General features: G+C 36.7%; 2 protein-coding genes across 2 annotated transcripts; one reads left to right on the plus strand and one right to left on the minus strand.

Moving 5' to 3' along the window:
• The first annotated feature begins 4,538 nt into the window (after positions 1-4,538).
• On the plus strand, positions 4,539-7,451 carry LOC137745521 (uncharacterized). The gene is made up of 2 exons (XM_068485483.1): positions 4,539-5,094; positions 6,866-7,451. Exons 1-2 carry the CDS (start codon positions 4,670-4,672, stop codon positions 7,101-7,103), a joined length of 663 nt encoding a protein of 220 aa, XP_068341584.1. The 5' UTR covers positions 4,539-4,669; the 3' UTR covers positions 7,104-7,451.
• A 479-nt stretch (positions 7,452-7,930) lies between these two features.
• Positions 7,931-12,683, minus strand: LOC137744631 (serine/threonine-protein kinase BSK6-like). Its single transcript, XM_068484404.1, has 9 exons — positions 12,246-12,683; positions 11,938-12,158; positions 11,559-11,828; positions 11,271-11,376; positions 10,775-10,860; positions 10,025-10,213; positions 8,899-9,063; positions 8,635-8,748; positions 7,931-8,333 (listed from the first exon to the last, which is right to left on the minus strand). Exons 1-9 carry the CDS (start codon positions 12,325-12,327, stop codon positions 8,091-8,093), a joined length of 1,476 nt encoding a protein of 491 aa, XP_068340505.1. The 5' UTR covers positions 12,328-12,683; the 3' UTR covers positions 7,931-8,090.
• Between the last annotated feature and the right edge of the window lie 3,109 nt (positions 12,684-15,792).

The following is a 15,792-nucleotide window of genomic DNA, read 5'->3' on the forward strand; positions in this document are numbered from 1 at the left end:
GTATGTTTATGTTTATGTATTTTTTTTATGTTTATGTTTATGTAATTCTTAGTATATGTAATTTTTTTATGTTTATGTTTATGTAAAGGACTTTTAATTAGAACGATGGACTTTTAATTAGAACAATGGACTTTTAATAAATAACTTACCAAATTAATTTGAATAAATATTCAAGAAATTGGAAACAACATAAATAATACAAACAATAAATAATAAATTACAACCCAAAGTGATTGGAAAATTATGGGCTCCGATTACAAAAAGTACTATATTCATCATCACTTAACCAATTTGTGGTGCTAGGATGATCTTCTCTTGCGGTGCTAGAACCACCTTGGCTTGCTATTGCTTCTCTTGCACGCCTCCTTCGCACAACGTCCGCTTTCTCTGACTTCCAAAAAAATTTAGAATTTGGAGACTTCCCTTCTAAAGACATGTTCATAATCTCACGATCTTGTTGAGCCCGTCTTTCTTCTCTAACATGTTCCCTTTCTTGCCTAAGTAGCTCTCTTTCTCTCTCATTAGCATAAAATTCTCTCTCAACAGCTGCTTGTTTTGATGCCTCTCTAGCCTTATCAGCCTCATCTTTCGCCAGGTCCCTCGCCAAAGTCAATTCACCTTGGCGAGTAAGTTCTTCCATGAACTTTGCATAATCGTTCTTGGAAGCACTCCCTTTTCTCTTTGAAGCCTTCTTACCTTGAGGCCTAATTGGAAAACGGGTCGAACCCGACGCGCGTTCAGGGAGGGGTGTTTCGGGCACTTCTTCTGCATCATCTTCATGAACATGATCGGGTGTAGAGTGTAGAGGGGTGCTGTTCATGTGCACTTCTGGACCGACTGGCACAACTCTAAATTTAGGACAATCTTTGACAATATTCCAACATTCCCACCGGTTGAATGATTTATTTTTGCTTTTGGTTTTGGCAGCGTACCAAGCTTGTGCTTGAAGTTCCTACACAATAAAAATACGTAACAAATAAATAATTATAATGAAAATAAGTAACTAGCAAATATATACATATATATATAAGTAACAAATATAATGAAAATAAGTAAGAAGGCTTCAAGTTTAGTAAATATTGAAAATAAGTAACAAATAAATATTTATAATGAAACTAAGTAACTAGAAAATATATACATATATATATATATAAGTAACAAATATAATGAAAATAAGTAAGAAGGCTTCAAGTTTAGTAAATAATGAAAATAAGTAACAAATAAATAATTATAATGAAAATAAGTAACTAGCAAATATATACATATATATATAAGTAACAAATATAATGAAAATAAGTAAGAAGGCTTCAAGTTTAGTAAATATTGAAAATAAGTAACAAATAAATAATTATAATGAAAATAAGTAACTAGCAAATATATACATATATATATAAGTAACAAATATAATGAAAATAAGTAAGAAGACTTCAAGTTTAGTAAATAATGAAAATAAGTAGCAAATAAATAATTATAATGAAAATAAGTAACTAGCAAATATATACATATATATATATATATATAAGTAACAAATATAATGAAAATAAGTAAGAAGGCTTCAAGTTTAGTAAATATTGAAAATAAGTAACAAATAAATAATTATAATGAAAATAAGTAACTAGCAAATATATACATATATATATAAGTAACAAATATAATGAAAATAAGTAAGAAGGCTTCAAGTTTAGTAAATAATGAAAATAAGTAACAAATAAATAATTATAATGAAAATAAGTAACTAGCAAATATATACATATATATATATATAAGTAACAAATATAATGAAAATAAGTAAGAAGGCTTCAAGTTTAGTAAATAATACAAACAAATAATTATAATGTAAGTATGTAACAAATAAATAATACAAACTAATAATTATAATGTAAATTTGGGTATCAAATAAATAATATATTGTTACCTGATCCGAGTAATTTTCCCCACTTCGAATATTACTACTAGCTTGTGCCAAAGCGTCTCTCCACGTACTAAACGATTGGCTAAGTAATTTCCAACGACTGGACATCGATTCTTTGGTTCTTTTCCCACCAATTTTCTCAAGAAAATTGGTATGAATAAGACTCCACATTTCTCGCAACTGCATCTCATTACCCGTAAGCGAACTATGAGTAACTTCAACCCAGCTAGTACACAACGCAACATCTTCAATAAGCGACCAATTCGTACCTGCACCAGTGGTCATTTTGTTGAAAAAAAATGGATTCAAACTTTGAGACAAAGAAAGAATGTGATTGAAAGTAGTTGAGAAAATATGAAATTGTTGTGTAAGGTAGATGATAATGAGAAGGTATTTATAGAAAAGTAAAAACAATTTTTTTTTACAATTTTTTTCAAATTTTTTTGAATTTTTTTGAATTTTTTACAATTTTTTTTAAATTTTTATTCAATTAATTAATCTCTGCCGTTGGATATAAAAAAATTTGAATTCCAACGCTCCAGATTGTGCCACGTGTCACAACGGTAACTTTTCAGCTTTTTAAAACTATTTTTTCATTTATTTTTTAATTTATAAAGCATTTTAATATCCACCGTTGATCTCAGATCGAACGGTGGATATTAAATCTGACTTCTTTTTTTTTTTTACCGTTGAGATCTAACGGTCCACATTAAGTGACCGTTAGGATCTAACGCACCGTGGGAAGCCACGTGGCTTCCCAACGGTAACCTACAATTGCTTTTTTAAATTTTTTTTGTGTCGGTGACGCGCCCCCACGCGCGGGTGGGGTGCACGCGCCTGACACAAAAAAAATTAAATAATGCGCTGACGCCACCCTGGCGTCAGCCTTGCGTCAACCCCACCTCGGGCTCAAGGCCTGGCAATTCCTCACGGGCCTGGCCCTCGGGCCTCCCCCTGCCTTCGGCCTCCCCCACGCTGAAGCGACGCCACCGGCCCTCGGGCCTCCGTTTTGGACCCCTTCCCCCGAGCAAAACCCCACGCTGGGGATGCTCTCAGAGAAGGGATCCCATCAATTAATGTGAGAAAGCTTTCTCATGTTTCAAAAGTAGTGGAGGAGATTACTCCTCATCAAAAAGTAAGATTAAAGACAATTTAGGTTATATATATATATATATATATATAAAATGATTGTAATAAACCCAAACATAAAATATATATATATATATATATATATATATATATATATATATATATATATATATATATATAAAATGATTGTAATAAACCCAAACATAAAAACCACAACGGACAAAAACATAGCAATTAAAATATTTAAATAAAAACATATTTACTCCAATATATCCGAGCACAAGAAGTGGTGGGGATAGAATCACTTCTAAGGAGGAGGGAGGAAGGAAAAGTAAACAAGAGAAAGCAGTAAAAAGAGGCGAAAAAAAACTCTGGATAAAGGGCATAAAGCTTGTTACGAACTCAGGAGGTAATTGAGACCAAGCTAAAAAAAACTGAGATAAAACTCAGACGAGAACCAAAATAAAAGAAAAAGGAAAAAGACTGGAAAAGGGGAAGGAAAATGAGGTGAGATGTTTTGAATGGAAAGGGGCAGAGGAGATGAGATGGGAGGAAAAGATGGAAAGGGCAAAGGAGAAGGGAAGGAAGCAGGAGGAAAAAGGGAAGAAGTAGCGAGCTGCAGCCGACCCCAAGTAAGAGCAAGGGACAACGGCTGAACTTTGATCTAGGGTTGAGTTTTGGCAGCAGCACAAAGATTTGAGAGAGAGATATTCTTCTACCCTTGGGTCGCCTATCACAATTTCTTAAAATAAAATGAAAAAATAAAAATATATAAAAGAAAAAACTTTTTAGCTAAAATGGTTCATGAGATTTGCTTAACTCCTCACTTTGGTCCCTAAGATTGTCCACTATTAATCATTTTAATCATTCAGTGAAAAATTATGTTAAATAAAGATCAAAATGATAAAATCACCCTCAATATAAAAAACAATAGGCCAAATGATTTGACAAATATTAAGGGTATTTTGGTCATTTTATTTTTATTTTATGAAGATTTTTCAATGAATAACCAAAATATTTGATTGTGGACAAACTTAGGGACCCAATTTTATTGATTTCAAATTTCAAAGACGAAAGTAATGAGTTGTGCAAATTTTAAGAATCATTTTAACTAAAAAATAAAAAAAAATAAACAAAAAAAGGGAGCGTTCTAGTATAAAATTACCAGAGCACCAAATATTCCACCAACTTTTTCTTCTTTTTTTCTTTATTTTTTCCACTTATCATTGCTTTTTATAAATTTGCAGTTGTCTTTAATCTTTATCAACGAAAATCTCTCTTCTGAAATAATCAGTGCACCCACTGCACGTTTTCTGTATATCTCTTCCTTCTCCATGAGGGGACCTCAGTTCCAAGTCTCCAAAGCATGACTCTTGGTCTCTGACACCACTCTCTCTCTTTCTCTCTCTACACTCTTCAAGCTTGCAAGCCTAACCTTTGTCCTTAATTTTGTTGGTAACAAATTTCCAGAATAAACAATCTTAATGGAGTCGATGTGCACCTAATCCAACAAAACCCACTTCCTTAAATCCTCATATTCCATCAAATATTTCTTCAATTTAGTGTTAGAAACACCCCAAAGCTCCAAACTTTAATGTCTGAATGCTCTGTTCTTTACTTTCCGGCAGAGTTTCAGCTTCTGGGTTTTTGAACTTTTAACCTCGGAACATGTCCCAAGTCGACTTAGAGCAAGGGCCCCACCGCCGCTCCTTCTCCGGAAGCGCCGACGGCGGAAGCAGCGTCTGCTTCTCCGACGCAGACGACGGGTCGTGTTACACTCAGTTCTTCTCGACCAATGGCGGCTCCTACGACGAGTACAATTTTGCGTCTCAGATCGGCGTGGTGTCGGATTCCCGGAGAGCCTCGTCTGTTTCGGACAGTTCGGTCGAGGTTGTCGAAATTGAGATTGGTGTGCCGGAAATTAAGGTGCATTTGGATAGAGTAGAGAGAGATTGTCGGATTTGTCATCTGGGTTTGGAGAGTAACAGCCACGAATCCGGGGCTCCGATTGAATTGGGTTGTTCTTGCAAGGATGATTTGGCTGCTGCCCACAAGAACTGTGCTGATACGTGGTTCAAGATTAAGGGCAACAAGTGAGTTAATTTCTCTCTGTTTTTTTCATACATAATAAATTTCAAGTCCTTTCGGTAATCGTTTGCCTTTTTTTTATTTTTATTTTTTATTTTTTAAGAACAGACAATATTATTTACGCTAAAAGAACGGTAGGTTTAGCCTAGCTAGTAATAATATAATTTAAATTCGCTTTTGACGATAATCGAACATAACACCTTTCACTAACAAGTGAAGAGGAATACCACTAAACCGTAGTATTAAATGACAGCTACCCCCAAGGGCGGAATGGAGAATCGAACACAAAACCTCTGTATTTAGTTTGTAGCATTATGCTTATATTTTTTGTTTGGTATAGTTTATGATTGTGATTACATTTGATAATCTAGTTAGCCCTTAATTGATCGAGATTTACCCGATTCTTAGTGTCGAAGTAAGTCTAGTAATAGTTGGATAACACATAGAAAGGCTCTGGATAGGAGATATGCAGTCCAAACGTGAGTTAGATCAATTGATCTTATTAGTATTCCCGCTCTCTTGCGTTAAAAATTCTCATTATGTAGACTAGATTAATTTAGAATATCATCGTGTCGAAAAAGGAGAGGATTATTCAAAGAGGGCAGACAAAGCAAAGGGAAAGGGGAAAGCATTGAAATGTGTCCAAGTACTGCTTTGTCTTTTCTACAAGTTTAGGAATCTCTGCTCCTCTGTGATTCTCTTTCGCTTTTACGAAAGTAGGGATATGACATCTTATTGATATTTCCACTAGATTTATTAATCCTTGGGTTGTCTGCCTAAGCACTAAATAATTGGTGATTTCCTGTGTGTATATCCACATTTCCTATTCATCCACCATGCTTAGTGACAAATCACTTTTCGTATGCATGTTTTGAGTATGATAGATGGAGAATTATTGGTGTAATGTTTTGAATTCAAAGTAATCGAGCTTTTGACAGATTGCCATCTGTCGTTTATCATGAGGGTTCTCTCATGTCACTATTTCACCATATGACAATCGTTCATTGGATGAGTTGTGCACTTTTTAAACAAACAATGCAATCATGTATTTGACGGTGAAGCCATTGGGACTAAAACTTGGTTTCTTGAGAGAATCTGTCGATTATATGTGTAGCAATGCCAGAATAGATGCTGACGGTAAGATGTGTGGTGGCATTGCCACTTTTAATCCCAGTTGGCAGCCATTGTGTTATATCTTGTTATTGCAATTTGCATATGTCCTGGTGATGCTCAGAGATTCCTTAGAGCTGGACATTGATATCCAAATCCTTAACAAATACATGGTGCAGATACTTCATATGAAACCTGATAATTTCGATGTTTGAATCTGATGAGATTTTATGAAATTTTATTGTATATTTGTAAAAGCTGTGCAATATGATCTCGCATATGCTGTTCATCTTGTTAGTTGTTACACTCCTACCTTTTAGTCTTAAACTTTTATCTCTCACAGAAATTTCACGACTGTTGAGTGGGGGTGTAAACTTCGCGGCCTGCCGACATTTGTATCAAAAAATGGGTCGTTCTTTTGGCCAATTTGTCTCGTTAAAAGTAGAACTAGGATGTTGGCCTTTGATTCTTGATTGTAGGTTTCAGAGTTTAATTTGTTTTCTCATCCAGCCATAGTGATTCATCTTGGTTTATTTAATTGATTTCCGCTTACCTCACGTAAACTTATTGCCTGCTTCTGAGATTGTTATTCATTGGAAATTAGTCTTTTAGATGATAACGATTAGGATACTGTATTGATTTCACTACATGTTTTCCACTTCCCAGGACCTGTGAGATATGCCAGGCAGTTGCACGCAACGTCGTTGGGCCAAATGACATTGAGTTCACAGAGCAGTCGAACGAATCCAGTACTGCCTCAGCAACAGCTTCAGTTGCCGCCCCAGGGCCGTCCACAGAAACTCAAAGTTTCTGGCACGGTCACCGCTTCCTCAACTTCCTTCTTGCCTGCATGGTATTTGCTTTTGTCATATCATGGCTCTTTCACTTCAACGTTCCGTCGTGAAATCCCGAGCAAAGTGTTGAGAAAAATTGGATAATCAAAAGGAAGAAAACAAGTGTAAAAGAAAGCTGCAGCGTTCATATAGATTAGTAGTAATACATCATATGTTCCCTCATGCCCACTTCTCTAGCGTGCTTCTTGTTCATAAGTCGCAGCGTTTATCTGGTCTTCTCTTCAAGGCTTTTTACGTGTCAAAAAATGGGTATCCCTCGATCCTAACCCGAAATATAATTATATAAAATATATATTTCTTTTTTTTTATTATTGTTTTGGCCAGAGGATGTGGTATTCTCTGAAGAGTAGGAAAATTGCTGAATTGAATTGTAAAATTGCTTCGTTGTTCTTGTATCATACTACATCCAACCTCATCAGCAAGTTCAACTAATATATGGTACTCGGCAAACCTATATGGCATGTTTACTTACATGGTACGGACAAATCATGAATTAGAGTATGAGATCAATCTATTGTTTCGCGGAGATTTGCTGCTTAGCGCGAGAGCCGCTCAATTTGTGTCAAAAGAGACTCACGCCCCTGTAATTTGAAGTTCACGAATCCGCTCTTGTAATGGATAAACCTCAGCATGCTCGTAGTTACGTCAATGCTTGGCAAATTGGTCGTTTCGATGTTGTCCTGGTAACGGAGAATACACTGCACGCTCCTGGTTGCGCCGGCAATCAACCGGTGGCGTTCTCAAATTGAGAAAAGGAATCGGCTTTTGATTCCACAATGCTAAAGTAGGAAAGGCGAACCATATGTGATAATAATCGTTCACAGGGATGCCAGAAACACAAATTATCAAAACCAAGAGAATAATCTTCCGAAAATCCTGAATTGAAGCAAGCAAAGCTTAAAGCCTTAAAATACCCAAATCATAACAATAAAGAATTAGATACAAGACTAAACAAAATACTAAGAATAAAAGCGTCGCCGGGATGTTAACGGAGGAAAAGAAGGGGAAAAAAAAGAAAAATTCTTAGGCTATACACTTCAAGTTTTGTTCTTTTTGGCTTCCAAATTTGTGCCATCTTTGAGTGTTTCTTGTGCATCATTGTCCATGCCAAGCCTGAACAGGCAAGCTGCTTGAAGATATAAAGCCGCCGGCCACTCGGGAGAAACCACCTGGGCTTGCATAGCGTCCCCAAGAGCTTCTTGTGCCATATCACTCATCAGGTAAGAGAGGCAGCGCCGAGCATACACCGTGGGTGATACCATGGTCCCGCCGTCAATGAACTACAAAAGACACCAGAAGAGGGTGCAAACATAAGTCAGCCAATGCTAGTCTCCTGATCTTTCCCAATAGCATTGCAAATAAGAGAAAACTGTTTGACAATTTATATCATATGATCGACAGTTTACGTACAGAAACAGTGCAGAAATGAACAAAATCTGAAACTGCTATCAGACTCTGAGGCTTACTAAACTGTTTGGGAGCATTCTTGAAAAATAAAATATAAAATCCAGGTACAGGTCACTTTTTGAATGTCTTTAAGTTAGGCAACCAGTTTAAAATTATTCCCGAACAAAAACTCACTTCTGTATAGGAATCAATCGCAGTTGTAAATTCTTTAGCTCGAAAAGCAGAATCTCCACTCTTCTTAGAATTCAAAGTCTCCTGCATTTGATTAGTCCACAGCTGGAAAGAAAGCTGCAGGGCCAAATATCTCGAGCAAAATTAGCACTACAGTAAAAAATTATATTTAAAACAAGCACTTGTTGCTTATCAAACTTCACACACACAATCTTTCTATCGAATATCACAGTTAAAAAATCGAGTACGGGGCAGACAGGAACAAACCTCATTAGCAATGCCTTCATCGTCCTTGTATCCATTCTTTTCCAATATTTCATGTATGGCAGTGAGATCCCTTCTCAAACAAGCTTCTCCAAAAGGTGTTAATGCCAATGGCTGCGTTGAGGATGCGGTTTCATGTGCGATACCCATCAAAACATGTGAAGCAACCTGTTTGAAAACTATGCAATGAGAAATTTTACCCTTCTCAAGCAAACTTATAGCTGTTAAATGGCAGGCTAACACTAAACAATGCCATGTCCACAATTGAATAGGGGAAAAGTAAATTTCACTTTAAGCAAGAAATTTCCTTCCCCGCATCTGTTTTTAAGTTGAAAAAGAAAAGCGGTTAGTATCAAGAAAAGGCGACGGGTATAATCACACTCGAAAAGGTAAACAATTTAAGAATAACATAAGAGAGAGATAGTACGTCAAAGTGGGTAAAAACGTAAAAGGCTTAGGGTTTGCGATCTATTACAATGGTACCAGAGACAACACAAGTTTAGAAGAATATAAACCCAATTCATGTCTAGGACTCTACGTTAATTATGTGAAATATCTCAGCTATACATGTCAGATATTACAATGCACAACCTCGGGGTCAAATGACTCTAACCTATATCTGGCTTGTTTATACAAGTTCAAGGTAGTTTCTCGTTATCACCCATGATTTTCAGATGTTGTCAATGTTTTTCTCACATTTCACATAACAACGTAGACATGTGTTAGGTTCGAATTCTTACCATATGAAATCAAATTGGGATACTGTTAAACTGATTTGACCAAAAGATATTCGGATTAAAGAGAGAAGGAATATAGACGGTGTGCAGAGATGGTTGGTTGCAATATAACAGATCACCGCGGTGACAGTGATAGCTGGTACTAGCTAACAAATTAGTGAAACCATTAATTGGTGGCTCTGATATCATGTTAGAATAGAGACGCAAAACAAAGAAAGAGGAAATAATGCATGTTGTGAGTGAGTAATAATGTATGTACTAGGGAAAGCCTAGTTATACGTTTGAGGGGTGCAGTGCATTACGAGGAAAAAGTAAGAATCTAGACCTAATATTTGTATGGGATTATATGAAATATGTGAGATCCACAGTAACAATAATGAAAGAATCCTTACCTCTGTTTCTTTCTGAAGTGACATGAGAGCAGTGATGAGGGACTTTGCATTTGGCCGCTCCCGAGCTTCATATTGCAGACAACGGGAAGCTAAGCGTACTAACTCAGTTCCGTCATCGTTTGAGAAATTACCCTCCAAAGCAGAATCCATTAGCATCAGGAAATTCTTTCCGCGAATTAGATCTAGTGCCTTCAAACAAGACATGCAAACATGGTCACCCCTAATTCATTAGGAGTCATAAAACAGAAGGGTCCTATGGGTGTTAATAACGGTTAGTTTTCATCAGTTTACAAGTATTACTTCTGCAATCACCAAGGACCAACTTTTGAAGCAAAAAAGTATTAGCGGTAGGAGCATGAAACTGCTTACCAGTATTATTACCCAAACACCAAGCTACAAAGAATCCATAACTACTAGGGACCAAATACAACAACAACAAAGCCTTTTCCCACTAAGTGGGGAGGGACCAAATGAAACAAAGAAAACGATAATCAGGGGGAATTCACCCATATTTTGGAATTGTTTAGTTGAGACCAAACATCTAGATATCTTTATTTTCTCTTTTCCCAAACACAGTGCATATTTATGCAAAGATTCCGGGACCCTAGCTTGCTATTAGGCATCCAAAGAAACTCATGTAGTAAGTTTCATTCCAATAGAGATTTTTTTTTTTTTTTTTTGGGTCCTGTAATTCCCTGCTACTATATATCGTGAAACGTCATTGTAAAGAAAAATTGCCATAGAACTCACATGGCTGGGGGGAATATGTTTGCCACTTAGAAGATCAAGCAACAACGTTCCAAAGCTGTATATTACACTTTCTTGCGTCACCCTACCTGCCAACCAAAGCATGTGTATACTTATGAAGTTATAGTACCTTTTGATCATATTGAAAGCTTGAAACCCAATGCAATTCGTAACTTAAAGGAAAGGGGAAAACAGATCAAATATGTAATCCTGGTTTCCATGCGTGCCACCGACAGTCCAATATACAACCTGGCATCCTTCTAACATCGAATTATACTGAAAGAGATTGATGAAACCCTTGTTCTTATAAAGAATAAAGGTGGCACAAAAGCTTGTTAATTAACTTTTCAGTACAGAAATCCCCAATTCAGTGAATTGATTCCCCAAATTCGAATTCAGTTCTAAGCAAATGGGTCTTCACGGCAGCGCCTCAGATGAAATTCAAAAGCACAATGTCGCTAATACTAAACCAAAATCTTTTCGATCAAAGTGATCATACCTGTCCTGAGGTACTCAGGAGGAGTGAAAGCCAAGTTTGTACTGTAACTCTTGCCATCCCTGCTATTCTTCATGAGGCCAAAGCATGACAGCCTGGGATTACCATCCTGTGTACAAAATAAAAAACCCAAATGGTAAATAATAAAAAACAGATAAACCTGCGATTTGCAACCTCGCGGGAAGTCCTTGTGTTGCATTCCCTTCTACTCGATTATAACAAAAAAAACAAAAAGATTAACCCCCAAAAAAATTCAATCCAATTCGAAAAACAGAAGACTTTATAACCTACCTGATCAAACAAAACCCTGTAGGCATTGAGATCATGGTACAAGGCTCGACCTTTGCTGCTGCAATAGTCGAGAGCCTGAGCAAGATACAGCGCCACCCTCAGCCTCATCGCCCACCTCATCGGTTGGCTCTCCCAGTGGAACAGGTGCTTCGCCAGCGTCTCGTGCGCCATGAACTCCGCCACGAGCAGCCGCTCCTCCCCTTCGCAGCAGCATCCGATCAGATTCGCCAGCCTCTCGCTCCTCAGGCTCCCCACCGACCTCGCCTCCTCCTGCAAACAAAAATGATTCAACCTTTCCTTATTTTTTCAGAAAACAAAAATCTGGGACTGGGATTTATCGAAATGTTGAAAAGTGGAAGGAGGGTTGAGTTTGACGGACGAGGAATTGGCGATTGTCGGGCCAGGCGAGCTTGTTGAAACGCTTGACGGCGATTAAGCGGCCGTTGTCGAGCTTTCCCCTGTAGACAATGTTCGGAGCTTTTTCTCCGTGCTCGGAGACGATGTTGTCGGAGGAGAAGCCGGACGTGGAGGCTTTCAGTTGGTCGAGGCTGTACTCCGTGAAGGCCGGCCATATACTTTTGTCGCTTTTGCCCCCATTGTCTGCAACAAAACAGTGACCGAATGGTCCGAATCACACTCAGAAGCTCAAAAAACAAAAACGGAACACAGAGAAGAAGGGTTGGTTACCCAGTTCGGAGGATTCGAGGTCGGAGGGTTTAAGGTGGGAGTGGAACCAGCAGAAGGAGAATCTGGAGCAGCAGGCTCCCATTTGAGATCCAGCAGTGGAGAGCGAGCGTGGGAGTGGGAAAGTCAGATGATCAGACGGTGGACATCAATCAGAGAGAAACAGAGGAAAACAGAGGAGGTTGCAGTTTTTGAATCTTCAGAGTTCAGAGAGTAAAGTTCTGGATCCAAAGCTGATTCATTTCTCAGGAGCTTTCAGTCCAAGTAGCTGCTCCCAGCAAGTTCACTGTTAACAAAGTAAATATAAAAAAATACATTATAAAAAAAAATCAAATTAAATTCTTAATTAGTGTTTAAGATGATTATTATTGTTAAATTGTTAATTAATTAGTGTTATTGTTTGGATTTGAAGGGATCCCATTGGGAGGTGGTAATCAGTGTGAATGTGTCTGTCACGCTTGGTGTGTCAGTGTCAGACTTTCAGAGTGTGCGAGTGGCTCTGTTTTATGTTGCAAAATATGCAAATTTGAAAAGGAAAGGGCCTTTTTCTTCTGCAAAGTCAGGATCTTTTTCCCTCTCTTTTCTTGTCTTTTCTTTTTTTTTTTTTTTTTCTCCAACGGAGTGGATTAGTGTTAGGTCAAATCAATGGCCGTTTGCTTTGTTAATTTAATGGGGTCAACAAAGTCAAACAAACTAATGGATGAGTTGGTGTGTAAAATTCTTTCTTTTGATTAATTACTCTTCACTAATGGTACGTTTACTAATCCATAATCAATTTAAGAGCAATTGAGTTGAGAAAGAATTAGAATCGAATTCAAATATAAGTTATTTACTAAACTGTCCAAAATCAAAGTAAGAATAATGTTGATTTCATATAAACTATTTACCAAATACCTCTGAATCAGAATTAAAACCAATATACTTACTTGGCCCATGTTCTGAATAAATTAATTTATGTGATAGGTAATAACTTTTAACTTCCATGGCAACATATAATTATAAATTATTGAAACTTTCTACCTCTTTACAATGTAATGCATAATTTTTTTTTGCCCCTTTTCCATATATCTGAAACCTTTTTTTCCCCCTTCATAGAGACCTATTTCGTTGTAAACTCGCTCTGCAATTAAGCGTTTATCCGAATTACTATGAATACACCCTAGGCAGACTTTAATTTCTCTAACTGCTTTTGTTTAGGCCATCATCTCCAAACTACTATAAATACACCATAGGCAAACTTCGCATTTTATAAAATATGTGGGGTATAATTGGTAAAAATCATGCATTCCCACCTCCTATCAAGGAATTCAATTCCTCCAAAAAAAAAAAAAAAAAGTTGAATTCCATTTTTTATGTGGGCCCCACACAGTTCAATATCGTAGTAAACATAAGAATGATCTGTAATCGGAATTAGACTTCTTATTCTCATTCCGATTACGGGTGCGTAAACACGCCTTAATATCTCTCTTAGTCTTAGAATACGTGACTAGATTAGCTCTCACACCGAATATGACCTGTTTTAAATAAGATAGGACTAAACTTGAACAATATTTATGATTTTGTAAACGGCACGTATACAATAAGGTGGTCGGACACCGCTACTTAAGTTTTTCAGATATTCAAGATTGGATATTATGTTTTGTTTAGTCCCCATCAGTTTATACACATTATATGATCTCCCCACTTTCTTTCACAAATTGACAAGTAGGGTCCCATCTCAGGGAGGCCATTATTCCGTTACAAAATGTTGACAAACAATCGAATTGATGGTAGTTGGTGGTGACAATCTTGGCCTTAAACAAAACTTTATTCACCGTTATGATGTGTGACAACATTGGCCTAATTGGTCTCTCTTTATGCCTAAAAGATGATGACTTTTAATTTTAATGGTAGAGATATTCCATGCATACAATGCCTTGTATCATGATTACGGGTAATTAATTTGTTAATACAATTACTAATACTGCTATCAAAAGTTGTGTTTGCGATCTTAACGTCTCTGCGCCATATTTACTAATCTTTACATAACATAAAATAGTCATGCGAGAAAATTTGTTATATAATCAATTGTATGCGATAATGTGTGTATTAAAGACAAGGTAGATTGCAAAATAGTGGTACAAGGGTAATTAATTTGTTAATGCAAGTAAGGCTCACTATATTTTCTACTCTGAACATAACAAAGGAGGGTCCTTCGAGAAAATTTGTGATACTACCGGTGATATGCAATTACGTGTCTATTAGGATTCAAGGTAACTACACTACACCTAATACTGATATACACATGCCACGTGTTTGCAATCTCTTGCTTGTTACATTTGATGATTTTTACATGATGGAGGCTGATCAAGTGAAGAAAATATGCCCAATCATTCATTGTATATAGTTTCTCTCATTGTGACACGTATATTTTAGAGGGAGATACATTTGTTACAAGACAAGAAAGAAAAACAAAAGTTGTACCTTGACTAGGTTCCTTTGGCTTTTGGAAGGGTGACAATTCCAAATTATAGAAGGAGAATCGTTTTTAACTTTTTACCCGTCTTCAGATTGTAGCAATAGAAAGTCCAAATGTTGGGTAAAATTGGCTATGCACGTTGTGGCCGAACAAGGAACTTTTCATTGTTACTTAACAGTCTTTTAACTTACTTGTTTTAGAGAACTAGGACTCCCACACTAGACCAGGAAATTGATTATGATACCAATAATATAGGAAGCAAACATCTACAGTAGTTCGGAAAATCTAAGTGATACGAGAGTGATTCTCATGAGTGTAATACTTATACAATATAGTAGAAGGGTCCTGTATTTAATATATAAAACTCATCTGTATCAAACTCACACCACTAAAATAATAGTATAATACAAATTAAATTCACGAGATCTAATTCTTACGTATAGTATCACACTCGCCTGAATTACTGTTGAAGGCTTAGTCGATCAAATTTAACCTTTTCTTTTTGGGAAAAACCAGATCAACCTTTTACCTATTGCATGTTTCCCCAAACAAGAGAAAAAAAAAATGAAAGATGAGCATGATTGATCAGACAATAGTGTGACAAGTGTTGCTATAAGTAGTAACAGTGTAACATGCACCCATATGGGTGTCTAGAGGACCCCTTCCTTTACACATTAAAAAGAAAGAAAAAAAGCAAATCGATGGAGAAAAGTGGTGGGTTTTTTAAAAGCCTAGACATGCCTCAATCATGATTTTTCACCTCTTACTTCACATGACAACGATTTTTACAACACAGGTGCATTGTCATTGTATTGTCCCCACATTGTATTTTACGATTTTTTATACGCGACTTTATTTCGTTGACACAAGACGATTCAGTTACAATCTTCGTTGACACAAGACGATTCAGTTACAATCTACCTGTATCAAGTAGATTGCTCTTCATATTACCGGACCACATAACAACTGTGTATTGGACAAATAATACACTTGTTAACAACTGTGTATTGGACAAATAATACACTTGTTGACCAACTTTTTGCAGCTGAAATTGCGCCTGCGTGCTTTCTGGCCATGGCAACCAAGTATGGC

This window comes from Pyrus communis, chromosome 9 (genome assembly GCF_963583255.1).
Source record: "Pyrus communis chromosome 9, drPyrComm1.1, whole genome shotgun sequence".
Taxonomy (NCBI): domain Eukaryota; kingdom Viridiplantae; phylum Streptophyta; class Magnoliopsida; order Rosales; family Rosaceae; genus Pyrus; species Pyrus communis.

What these genes read in the sequence shown, in the direction of transcription:
- LOC137745521 (XM_068485483.1), top strand. Translation starts at nt 4,670, where the DNA reads ATGTCCCAAGTCGACTTAGAGCAAGGGCCCCACCGCCGCTCCTTCTCC. An exon ending in TTCAAGATTAAGGGCAACAA is followed by an intron (nt 5,095 to 6,865) that starts GTGAGTTAATTT and finishes TCCACTTCCCAG; the next exon opens with GACCTGTGAGATATGCCAGG.
- LOC137744631 (XM_068484404.1), bottom strand. Translation starts at nt 12,327, where the DNA reads ATGGGAGCCTGCTGCTCCAGATTCTCCTTCTGCTGGTTCCACTCCCAC. An exon ending in CCGACAATCGCCAATTCCTC is followed by an intron (nt 11,829 to 11,937) that starts GTCCGTCAAACT and finishes TTTTGTTTGCAG; the next exon opens with GAGGAGGCGAGGTCGGTGGG. An exon ending in ATGAAGGCATTGCTAATGAG is followed by an intron (nt 8,749 to 8,898) that starts GTTTGTTCCTGT and finishes TTGGCCCTGCAG; the next exon opens with CTTTCTTTCCAGCTGTGGAC.